This window comes from Lemur catta, chromosome 7, assembly GCF_020740605.2.
Source record: "Lemur catta isolate mLemCat1 chromosome 7, mLemCat1.pri, whole genome shotgun sequence".
Lineage (NCBI taxonomy): Eukaryota > Metazoa > Chordata > Mammalia > Primates > Lemuridae > Lemur > Lemur catta.
This window is the reverse complement of record NC_059134.1, coordinates 62,440,233-62,453,019: the sequence shown is the minus strand read 5'-3', so window position 1 is coordinate 62,453,019 and position 12,787 is coordinate 62,440,233. Positions and strand designations below refer to the sequence as shown.

General features: G+C 47.3%; 1 protein-coding gene across 1 annotated transcript; it reads right to left on the bottom strand.

Moving 5' to 3' along the window:
* Positions 1-1,181: 1,181 nt before the first annotated feature.
* On the bottom strand, positions 1,182-12,318 carry CCKBR (cholecystokinin B receptor). Its single transcript, XM_045557348.1, is given in 5 exon segments — positions 1,182-1,895; positions 1,897-2,101; positions 2,400-2,649; positions 2,826-3,077; positions 12,168-12,318. Coding segments are annotated over 5 exon segments (1,572 nt in total).
* Positions 12,319-12,787: the final 469 nt, after the last annotated feature.

The following is a 12,787-nucleotide window of genomic DNA, read 5'->3' as shown; positions in this document are numbered from 1 at the left end:
TGAGTTCTCAGACTCTCACTCAGATCCAGCCTGCACCCCCCATTCCCATCCCCAGCCCCAGGCTTCTTTGTTGTTGTGGTTCATAAGGGTGCTTCCATTTGGCAGAATCTTGGCTAGGTTCTGACACAGGGGATGAGTGAGTACGCAAGAAAAAGGCCCTACTCTTTAATTAACTTCTATACACCTGTCATGGTCTGGTCCCTGATGTTTCAACACACATTGAATTGTCTTATTATACAGTGCTTCCTCTTTTACCTTTTCATCAGAATTTTAATAAGCATCCATTAATATAGTACCTTACCAATGGCACTGCTTTGGGAGAGTGTGATCAGGAATCATGACGTGTCATGTACATACCACTTCCCAACCCTACTTCCAGTTACTATGACACTGAAGTGTACATAGGTCCAGGATGACAACCCAGAGAGAATACACATCAAGCCTGAGACTGTGGGCTTTTTGCAAAGGAGTTGTGCACACACAAGAGTGGCCAGCTGTCAGAGAGACTTGAGAGGGAGGGCACCACAAAATTCTTTACCTCCTCACCTGCCCCCCAAAAGTACAGACAGAAACAAATTCCAGGAGGAAGCTAAGTTATTTATTATTTCTTGAAGAATTTGGGTGAGGAAGAAGGGGCAGAGCCATAGTCCTTAACTGGAAAGGGATGAAGGGATTTTTCAGTGCAAAATAGCCTGTTGGTCAGGGAGGTGTGAGATTAGGCCTGATGGTATTTTCAGTGCTGGTTGAAGAAGGGCATTGTGAGGACAAACTGGGGACAGCCTGGAGCATCCCAGGAGTCAGTCCTGTGCCAGGCTCCATAACCCCTAAAAGAGTCAGTGCCATTATTCTATGTTTGTTAGGGGCAGGTCAGCTCTTGGCAGAGTTCCCACTGTGTAGAAATAGTTCATTGCTAGGAATGTGGTACCTGTATCTGTCCAAGGTCACTGCCACGTTTCTATCGGCTGGGCTCAGTCCCATATCAGGAGTGTACCTCCTTTTCTGTACAGGGTTCCATTCTTGTTTCTTCTGTGTCAGGTAAACTACCTTTTCCTGTGCATTGTGGTTAGTCCATGCTATTGGGTGTCAGTTTCTTGTGTCAATTGTGGTCAGTGTGTTTTGTGTGTCTAGATGGGTCAGTGCTTTCATCTGCCCTGCCTCAGCCCCCACAGCCCCTCTACCCCTCAGCCAGGCCCCAGCGTACTGATAGTGGTGTAGCTCAGCCTGGACAGGGAAGCGATGGAGGGGGTGGGAGGGTCCTCATCTGGAAGAGGCCTGGGGCGAGCTCGTGGAGGCCGGGGACAACAGCGGGAGCATGTGTCCAGGCAGGCCTGGCGAAAGCGACGGTGCATGAAGCAGTAGACCAGGGGGTTGACACAGGCCGAGGCATAGCTCAGCAAGTGGATGAAGGAGATTGGAGCACCTGAGAGCGCTCGGTGTGCACCCGGGCCATCGAAGGCGCGCCACGTGTTGGCACTGTACACTGGCAACCAACACAGGAAAAAGAGCACAACGATCACCAGCAACATTCGCACCACGCGCTTCTTAGCCAGCAGCTTGGCCTGGGTGGGCCGGGGGCCGGGTCCTGACCCGGGAGTGGGTGCCGTCAGCGCTGACAACTCCAGCGCAGGCCGAGAACGCGGAAGTTGCACATAGCAGCCGTCGCTGTCCTCGCCAGCCGGGCCAGTCTCAGGCCGGCAGCGCCCGTTCTGGCGGACAGGACCTGAGCACGGAGAGAGGGCAGTCGGAGCAGAAGCCAGAGTCCTCCCGATGTCCAGCTCAATCCCCACCCGGCCCTCTCCACCCTTCCCCCTCCCGCTGCGCGGCCTCAACCCTATTTCCTGCTTTCTTCTCACACCCCTTTCGGCCCCACCCACTCCAGTAGGCCCCACCCCCTTTCCAAAGCTCCGCCTCTCCTGGATTTCACCCACCTGGTCCAGCCCCACCCGGCAGTCCTCCTTGACTTCGGACCCGGCTTTGGTTCTCGCTGTCACTGTCACTGTCAAAGCGAAGCCCTAAGTAGAGCTCACGGGAGATAAGGCCATAGGCCACAGCCATAACCACACCCGGGACGAAGAACAAGAGCAGCAGCAGCAGTACCGACCTGGAGACAGAACACAGCCTGGTCACGCGGGTTTCTGTCATCTCTAATCACAGATGGCGAAAGAGCCAAGGGTTGGTGTTTCTAGAGCTGTGGGCAGGTACCTGAGGTAGGAGTAGGATTTAGGGGGGCTGCTGGGAAGGGCTAGAGAACGGGGTAGGGACCCCCAAGGTGGTGGATGCGGAATGGGAATTGGCATGGTAGTTCTTGGAGCAGCTGGAGGAAAGTTCTGGGGAATGGTCGTAAGCATCTGATGAAGACGGAGAAGGGAATTCCTTGGATAGGTTGTGGGGACCCTCACCAGGTCTGGCGGACCCGCGCACTGGGCCAGCGATGCACGCACTGCAGCACCCGAGGCCCCACTGGTTGCACGACGGTATACACAGGGTAGGGCACCATGAGCAGTCCGGACAGCAGCCACGTGGCTACAATCACTCGAGCCGCGTGGGAGCGCGTCTGCCACACGCGCGCCTGTAGTGGTCGGCAGATGGCGCTGTACCGTTCCAGGGCGATGGCTACGAGGCTTAGCGTGGACACACTCACAGACACCCCTAGGCAAGGGAAGAGGAAGGAATCACCTAGGAAACTTGCACTATACTATACACTCACCAGTGTGACTTCCTCCATCCTCCCTCCGCCGCCCCCCGCTGGGAAAGACCCCTACATCCGGCAGGGATGTAAGGAGGAGAGGAGGCAGGGGTGGTGGCAGGGCGGTTGTGTCACTCACCCATGAGGTAGGAAACCGCCTTGCAGATGACTGTGCCAAAGATGAATGTGCCCATGAGATTGGGCAAGAGGGTGAAGGGCATGCAAGCCACAGCCAGCAGGAGGTCGCTGACTGCCAGTGAGAGGAGGAAGGCATTGGTGACAGTCCTCAGGCGGCGGCTCAGTCCCAGGACCACGATGATAAGCACATTTCCCCCAACGCTCATCAGGAAGATCACTGCGTAAAGCGTGACTCTAATGGCCAGTTCCAATTCTGGGCAGTAAAAGGGAGAGGTGGCAGCAGGGGTTAGCCAAAGCCCTATCCCACTTAAACCCAACCCTCACTACCCGGCCAGATCTCTACTCCACGACCTATTCTGTAAACAGTGAATTTGAATCCTTTACCCTTCTAATCCCTTGAGGCTCAGCTAAATTGGCCTAACTCTCCCCTTCCTTAAGAGATCCTATCTCTTCTCAAGGTCTGTTTCAAATCCTTTCTTCTCTTTGCAGCCAATCTTCTTGAAAGGATTATATTTGTGTCTTACCATTCACTCTCAATTCATTATAATCCAATGCTCTGTACCCCATCACTGTTTGGACACCTCTTCCCAAGGACACTAATCTTTAATTGCCAAATCCAAAGGTCCCCTCTTAGCCTATTCTATTTGACTTCCCTGTAGCATTTGACACTGTTGACCACCCACTCACTGCATTTTGAATCACATCAGATCTTGTCCTCGTTCTCTTAAAAAAAAAAACAACACCCAAACCCTTCACTCTCTACTGCCTATGACCCCTTAGTATGTCATCAAGATCCTCTGAGAATGGCCTTCTCCCTCCTCCCACTTCCTCCATGCACTGCACCCACTTAAGCCACTGTATGACTCAGTTTTTTGAATGCATCATGTGCACTCGTGACTTCCTCCCTGCTCAAGTTGGTTTCTCAGCCTGGAATACTTTTCACCAACCCTCCTCCCCACTTCCACCCCCCATTGCAAGCTTATTTTCTGTAGCTGGTGAATTCCTATTCACTCTTTGTCTATCAACACTCAGATTGACTGCCATCTCTTCTCTGATGCCTTTCTGGACACCTCATTTGGTATTAATCTCCTCTTCCTCTGACCTATGTATGTTCCTAACACAACTATTTGGAGTCCTTTTTACTTTCTGCCTTGTATTTTAATTATCTCCAAACATTCATTCTTACTTAACAAAAATTTACAGAGGACTCTCTTTGTGCCAGGCACTGGGGACAAAGAGATGAACATGGCAAACTCTCTGCCATCTGAGAACTCACATGGAGAGGAAAACTCAGATACACAAACAGATAATTGCCACATAGTATGACAAGGAGTGAGGTTGGAGGATGTATGAGGTGCTGTGGGAGCTCACAAAGGGGCACCGGTGTTGCTGGGTGAGGCAGAGGGGCTGGGAGCCTGGCCCCATTTGTTTGTGTCATTGCCTATTGAAAGACGGATTCATCTTTTGACCCCCATACCACAGCCAAGCAGATCTGGACTGAATCACCCATACCCACGGCTTCAGCATGAGGGAGATCGGCACTCAGGGAGAGAGGGCAGAGGGCAAAGCCTCCCAAGTTGGGAGGAGGGAAGGGATCAGAGTTGTAGCCCTCTCTCCCCCAGCCCCATACATGGGCTGACTCTTGTCTTAGCTCCTAAATTGAACTACAATCATGTGCCACATAACGATGTATCAGTTAATGACAGACTGCTTATATCTGTGGTCCCCAACCCCTGGGCCGCAGACCGGTATTGGTCTGTGGCCTGTTAGGTATCAGGCTGCAGAGCCCCATCACCACCCCTCTCACTCCTGTCCATGGAAAAATTGTCTTCCATGAAACTTAAGAATGCAGCAGGGACGCACAGCAGGAGGTAAGCAGTGAGTGAGCTAGTGAAGCTTCATGTATATTTACAGCTGCTCCCCATCACTCGCATCACCACTTGAGCTCCACCCACCCCCCTCACCCCATGAAACCAGTTCCTGGTGCCAAAAACATCAGGAATTGCTGGTTATATGACAATGCTCTCATAAGATTATAACGGAGCTGAAAAAAAAATCGTATTGCCTAGTGTAATGTCAAAGGCAACACATTACTCATTGAGTTTGTGGTGATGCTGGTGTAAACAAACCTACTGCATTGCCAGTCTTATAAAAGTCTGGCACATATAATTAGGTACAGTACATAATACTTGATAGTGATAATAAATGACTATGTTACTGGTTTATGTATTTACTATGCTATTTATCATTATTTTAGAGTGTGCTCCTACTTATTTAAAAAAGTTAGCTACAAAACAGCCTCAGGCAGGTCCTTCAGGAGGTGTTATACGAGAAGGCATTGTTATTATAGGAGACGACAGCCTTAGATATGTTATTGTCCCTGAAGACCTTCCAGTGGGACAAGATATGGAGGTGGTAGACAGTGATATTGATGATCCTGACTCTGTGTACATCTAGGCTAGTGTGTGTGTTTGTGCCTTACTTTTTAACAAAAAGATGGAAAAAGCAAAAAAAAAAAATTTAAAATAGAAAAATGCTTATAGAATAAGGACATAAAGAAAGAAAATATTTTTGTACAGGTGTACAATGTGTTTGTGTTTTAAGCTAAGTGTTATTACAAGAATCAAAAAGTTAAAAAAAGTTTATAAAGTAAAAGTTACATTAAGCTAAGGTTAATTTATAATTGAAGAAAGAAAAATATTTTTAAAAATAAATTTAATGTAGCCTAAATGTACAATGCTTATAAAGTCTACAGTAGCATACAGTAATGTCCTAGGCCTTCACATTCACTCACCACTCACTCATTGATTCACCCAGAACAACTTCCAGTCCTGTAAGCTCCGCTCATGGCAAGTGCCCTATATAGATGTACTATTTTTTTAAAAAAATCTTTTACACTATATTTTTACTGTAACTTTTCTATGTTTAGATACACACATACTTACCACTGTGTTACAATTGCCTACAGTATTCAGTACATTAACATGCTGTACAGGTTTATAGCTTAGGAGCAATAGGCTATAGTCTCGGCGTGTATTAGGCTGCTATACTATCTAGATTTGTGTAAGTGCACCCTATGATGTTCGCACAATGATGAAATTGCCTGACAATGCATTTCTCAGAACATATCCATATGGTTAGGTGATGCATGACTGTATTTTCTCATAACAATAACCAACTTATTTAGAAGTTGTTGTAGCCATCAAAGAAGTGTTATTTATAAGATATTCCCAAACCAAACTCAGCAGTAACATTATTTGCTCAGGACCACACAGCTAGTAAAGGGCTGAATCCGAACAGAAGCCAAGTCTCTGGATCGCTAAAATGCTTTCCCTCCTACTGCTCCCTGGCTGCTCTTTCATTCATCATATGGCCTCCTTCTCTCAATCAAATCTCAATCTATGTGCCTCTTTCTCCCTCCTCCTATACACAATCCTGGCATTTCTCACTGTTTATGTTTAACTCTCTGTCTTCCTCACTAGACTATGAGCCTCTTGAGGGCAGGGGCAAGGTCCGTCTCATTCTCCAGTATATTCCTAGCATTCGGCATAAAGTCCAGCACATAGGAGGCAGTCAACACATGCTTGTTAATGAATCTTGAGTGAATTTGCCTTTCAAGAGAGAAATGCGGCCGGGCGCGGTGGCTCACGCCTGTAATTCTAGCACTCTGGGAGGCTGAGGCGGGTGGATCGGTCAAGGTCAGGAGTTTGAGACCAGCCTGAGCAAGAGCGAGACCCCGTCTCTACTAAAAATAGAAATAAATTAGCTGGCCAACTAAAATCTATATAGAAAAAATTAGCCGGGCATGGTGGCACATGCCTGTAGTCCCAGCTACTGGGGAGGCTGAGGCAGTAGGATCGCTGAAGCCCAGGAGTTTGAGGTTGCTGTGAGCTAGGCTGACGCCACGGCACTCACTCTAGCCCGGGCAACAGAGTGAGACTCTGTCTCAAAAACAAAAAGAGAGAAATGCACCTGCTCCTTCTCTCCTCATCCCTCACCTCTGTGGAGATACTCCGTCATGCTCTCTCTTCTCTGCCTCTGTCTCATTGGAGACACATGTTGGAAGGCCCTCGTAGCCTGTCAGTGACAGGCTACGATTCTGGATGCACAACTTTTACTTTTATAAACAAACTATCTGTGTCTCTTTTGGAAGCTGGGACCTTCTCTGTAGGGAGGGATTAGGGAAGGCTTATATGTGACAAATTTGAGGGGAGTGTGTGTGTGTGTGTGTGTGTGTGTACAGAAAAATAAAGAACCTTTAGGAGGGAGATCTCTGTCAGAGAAGTCCCTGGTCTCAGGAAAAATGAGCTGGTGGTCTCTCTGGCATTCTTGGTGTCTCTTGCAAGTCCATTGTCCTCCTACCCCAACCCCTACCTCTTTAGTCTCTCTAGTTCCATCATCTCTTCCACATCCTCCTCTGAGTGTTTCTCTTCAACTGATTCTTTTTTTTTTTTTTTTTGAGACAGAGTCTCACTCTGTTGCCCAGGCTAGAGTGCCGTGGCGTCAGCCTAGCTCACAGCAACCTCAAACTCCTGGGCTCAAGCGATTCTTCTGCCTCAGCCTCTTGAGTAGCCAGGATTACAGGCATGCACCACCATGCCCGGCTAATTTTTTGCATATATATTTTTAGTTGGCCAGATAATTTCTTTCTATTTTTAGTAGAGACGGGATCTCGCTCTTGCTCAGGCTGGTCTTGAACTCCTGACCTTGAGCGATCCTCCCGCCTCGGCCTCCCAGAGTGCTAGGATTACAGGCGTGAGCCACTGTGCCTGGCCTTCAACTGATTCTTGATGCAGTTGCCACATCTCAGGTTGGTACAGCACTCTGAAGTGTGAAAAGTACATTTCTCATTCATCCATCCAGCTGATGTGCCCCATGTGTGTGCCCTTGAACTTATTAATAGCTAACTGTGGGGACCATAAAGATGAAGCTAAATCTTATCCTTATGAAGTTTCCAATCTGCTTGGGGACTCCTGAAAATTAGAGGACAAAGTCCCAGTAAAAATGACCAAAAATCGTACAGTGCTTTGCTGTTTTACTGAATATTCCTAGCTATTATCTTATTCCCAGTCACCACAATGTTTCCAGCTCTTTACTGTTGAACAGTTAGGAGACATGAAAAATTCTAATTAAAAGCAATCTTAGAGCCTGAGGTTTAGGGAGAAAGAAGGACGGATGAATAGGTAAAGTGCAGGGGATTTTTAGGGCAGTAAAACTATTCTGTATGCTACTGTAATGATGGATACATGTCATTATACATTTGTCAAAACCTACAGAACTGCACAATACAAAAAGTGAACCCTAATGTAAACTACAGAATTTAATTAATAATGTATCAATATTGACTTATCAATTGTAACAAATGTGCTACACTAATGCGAAAATATTAATAGGGTAAAATAGTGTGTGTGTGTGTCTGAGGGTATATGGGAACTCTCTGTAATTTCTGTTCAATTTTTCTGTAAACCCCAAACTGCTCTAAAACCAGTTTATTAGTTTTAAAAAGTCACATGCACACAAAGTAAATCATAATTAATGTGTGTCTATGTACATCCATGTGTATTTGTGTGTCTGAATATGAGTGATTGCAGTGGCTTCAGTGACTGGGAACCTAGGGCAGGGGTGGAAGGATGGGAGATAGGACGTCCTGGGGTACAGCCACTTGTGCCTTGATAGTCTACCTGTGGGTATCATCTTCCTGGGGATGTTCTTGTTCTATCCAGATGATGGCAGAGAAATATGAGCACAACAATCCGGACAACATGGCATAAAATGAAAACCAGGCTTTTCTAAGAAAGGATTCTACAGAACACTGAAGCTGCTGATGCCTTGAATTCTGCCTTCCACTAGCATGTTGGATCTGGTCACCCACATACGGAGACATCAAAGTAAGACCTAACTCTGTAGTAAGCAGGGATTGTATCCAACTGGCTGCGTGCAATAACTGGGTGAACAGGGGACATCCAAGTGTCAGTGGGTACCAACTAAGGGAGCAAAAGCAATCTGCAAGGGTATGTAGAGTGAGCATTGGGTAATACTTTACTGTTTGAGATAATACACAGGTGGGCAAAAGTAACACTTCTGTGGGCAATATCTGGAGAAGGCTAACATCTACATGTCTTTATGCAATATCTGATAGAGTGTGGGTTACATTTAAGTTTAGGTAATATCTGAGTAAGTGTTGTAACATTTGAAAGAGTAAGGGTAATATCCAACTTAGTAGATAACATCTCATTTTATAGGTATCATCTTCAGGAAGTATGGGTTACATTAAGAGGTCTTTATGTGAATGGAGGAATAGCCAAGTGATGACAGTAATAGCTGAGTAAGCAGATATAATATCTAAGTATGCACGGGCAGTATTTAAGTGAGTATGAATGTGAGACGTTAGCATGTCAAGATGTTAGTCTAACTGAGTAAAATAAGCATCTGAGTGAATGTAGGTAATAGTTGAGCCTTTATGGGTACTATCTGAGTATGTAAGAGTAATGTCTGTGATTTTAAGGGTAATATCTAGAGAAGGGCTACTTAAGTGGGCATAGGTAATGTCTGATTGTGTGTGGATAATAATAAAATGGAAGTGAGTAGTATTTGATGGATGGGTAACATCTAAGTGACTTTGGGCAATGGTAAAGTGAGGGTGATAACATCTGTCTTTTTGTGGTTAGCATCTGAGTGAACATGGGTAATACTCAAGCCTGCATGGATTATATAGGAATAAAGTGGTAACATCCAAATTTTTATGGTAACATCGGAGTGAGCCTGAGTAACATATGCATCTGTGGGGTTAGTACCTGAATGGGTGTGATGAACAAGGTCTCTTTGTGTAATATCTGACTGCCCAGGTGACATCCACGTGCACATGAGCAACAACATCCAGGCAAGTGAGGCCAATTCTTACACCTGTGCTCTGAATTGCTTCACGTCCTGCTTTCTCAGGGTCCCTTGCTCTATTGACGAGGCACTTTCTCATCTGTACCTTCAAACTTCCTCTCTCTTGACCCATTATCCATCAAAAATTTTAAAGTGCTCTTGTCTCTGTTATACACACACACATCCAAAAGACAAACCTACATTCACATCCCCTTCTTCCTCAATTCCATGCTATTTTTGACACTATTTTTCTGTCTCTCTCCCTTTCCCTACCAAACTTCTTGAAAGTTTTGTCCACACACCTGGTTCACTTCTCTTAACCCATGCCCCCCCACTGGACCAGTCTTCAACCTGTTGTAGTCAGTCCTCAATACCCACAACTCCTCCTAAGAACCTCCTTGTTATTGAATCCGAAGGATGCTGTTCTGATTCTCCTATCCTTATGTGACTTCTGTTGTCAGCATCTGACATCACTTACAAGGGGGGTGAGACCCCCCTTGAAACTCTCTTTTCTCTTGCCTTCTGGCAGGATGTACCTCCTGGCTCTGATGGTTCAGGGACTCTCCTTCCTCTGTCTGGCTTTTAAATATTGGTCTTCTGCAGGGTCTTGTCCCAGGACCTCTACTCTTTTCATTCTACGTAATCTTTTATGATATTATCTGTTTGTATGGCTTCTACCTCCTCTAGGCAAAGACCTTTCAAATCTGTATTTCTACCTCAGACCTCTCCTGTAAGTCCCAGACCCCTGGAATCCATAGTTTACTGGGTAACCTCACCTGGACGTTGCACCAGCATCTAAACTCAGTGGGTTCCAAACTAAATTTATAATCCCGTCTCCCAATCCTGTTTCTGCTCCTTTGTTATCTTTCTCATTATATATAGAAGCGACATCCATTCAATTGTTAGAGTCAGAAACCTGGATGTCATCCCTTGACCTCTTCTGCCCTCTCTACTTCTAATCAATTGCCAAGTTCTATTGATTCCATTTCCAGCAGTGGCTCTCAAATCCATCCACTTCTCTCCATCCCCACTGCCAGTACCTTCATCTAAGCTAGCACCATCTTTCATTCCAACCAGTGTAATATGAGAACCTTCTAACGTGTCCCCCTGCCTTCCATCTCATGTCCCCCAGTCCATCGTCTGCACTACAGAATCAATCCTAGCAATAGTTCATATTGCCCTCAGGATAAAATCCATACTACTTAGCCAGGTCTATCATACTCTCTGAAAACCTGCAATTTCCTACTTATTTGTCTGTCTCCACTAAACTCTGAGCTCCATGAAGTAGGAATCATGTCAATTTTGCTCAATTTACATCCTCACTGCCCAGCACAATCTCTCATTTAACAAATATTTGTTGAATGATAAACATAAGTGAAAGTGCGTAACAACTAGGCTGAGAAAGCATGGATTATTTTGTGGGGTAAATAAATACTTGGATTACAATTTATTCCAACTTTCCCTTCTTGAGCTTAGAAAAATTTCCTTCTGCTTAATATTGTTCCCTTACCTAGAATTACACTCCTTCCTTTTCTGCCCACTGAACTCTAACTTCAAGACCCAGCTTCTAGATTCCATCCTTTGTATAGTTCTCGGACGCCATCTTCTTTGGGTGCCAACAGTTCAGATTCTCTCACGGGACTTCCATGCCTACTATAATCTTTCCATCTGCTTGTTTCTCCTTTGCACTTGACTATGGACTAAAGAGGGGCCAGACTGGGTCTAGTTCAACCCTGTGTTCCCAGTACCTAGCTTAGGGACTACAAGCCTAGGATTTGGGAGAAGGCTTAGAAGGGACTTGGAGACATTACTTGGAAACTGAACAAAAGAAAGCACAGAGTCTTGAGAACTCCAGCTTGGGAGGGGTTTGAGGATGAGTGAAATGGGGACAGGTGGCTCTAAGGAGCATCCCCTATTGTTCAGCCAAATTCAGATTTGAGCATCTTTTTTGGGAAATCTGGAGATTAGGATGGAGGATTTAGGAGATTATAACTCTAACTTCCCATTCAGACCTTTTAGAGTGCTCCTTCCCTCAATCAGCCCCCTTCTTCTCCCAGTCTTGCCTTTTTCTCCCTTCCCTTGCCTGCTGTGGCTCTGTGAACTGAATCTAAAAGGAAAAAAGAGATCTGGAAGGATTGGCAAGAGGAGGTCCTTGCCTCCCAACTGTCTGTGTCTAGGAGGGGGCTATGCGTTGGGGTGTGTGTTGTGTTCTGGGGTGAGCAGGAGCTCTGGGTGTGACCAGGGGACCAGGACGTGAAGGAGTCTAACTAGGTGGTGTGAAGCTGTGATGGAGTTGTAAGAGCTGTGGGGGTGAATATGCGAGGGGGAGCTGTTTGGAGGCTGAGGGAATACTATGAGGGGCATGGGGTAGGGATTTGAGGAGGTAGTGTAGGGGTCACGGGGGCCTCTTGCTAGTGTTATGGGGTGCAGTGATGAGCAGCTTGTGCAGGGGGCTGAGGGAGGCACCCACCTCGTGTCCCGGCTCCGCGGATGCGAGGGGGCTCGCAGCTGAGGTTGCCCGCACTGCTGCTGTTGAGGAGAGGGCCACCTGGGCGGCACAGGGAAGCCCCCGGCCCGGGTCCGGATCCATGCACGCTGCGGTTCAGATTTAGCAGCTCCATGGCCCCCACCGAGCCTGCCGCCTTACTCAGCTCGGCCGGGCTGCCTCCCGCCGCGGCTCCACCTGCTCACGCTGGGATTCCGGCTCAGGCTCCCGCCCACCCCACTCCGCTCCCGGCTCCCCGCCTGGTCCCCGCCCCCAAACCTGGCCCCAGCCCCTTCGCTCCCTCTCCGCTCGCCCCGCCTAGGTTCCCGTCCCTTCTGTGCTCCAGTCTGTCTCAGTCCCCCCAGGTGACTCTCCGCCCCTTCTGCCGCTCCGGAGTTAAGCGCCTCCCTGTGTAACTGTTCACCAGGATCGCCGCCTCCCTAGACCTCTCCTGTCTTCTCTTAGAGATTTCTTTCCTGCCCACCCCTCTTAACCAGCGCTCCCGATGCCTGGGAATTCGTGTGTGTGTGTGTGTGTGTGTGTGTGTGTGTGTGTGTACGCGCGCGCCGGCAGCGTAGGGAGAAGGAGGAGTGTTGTAGGGGTGG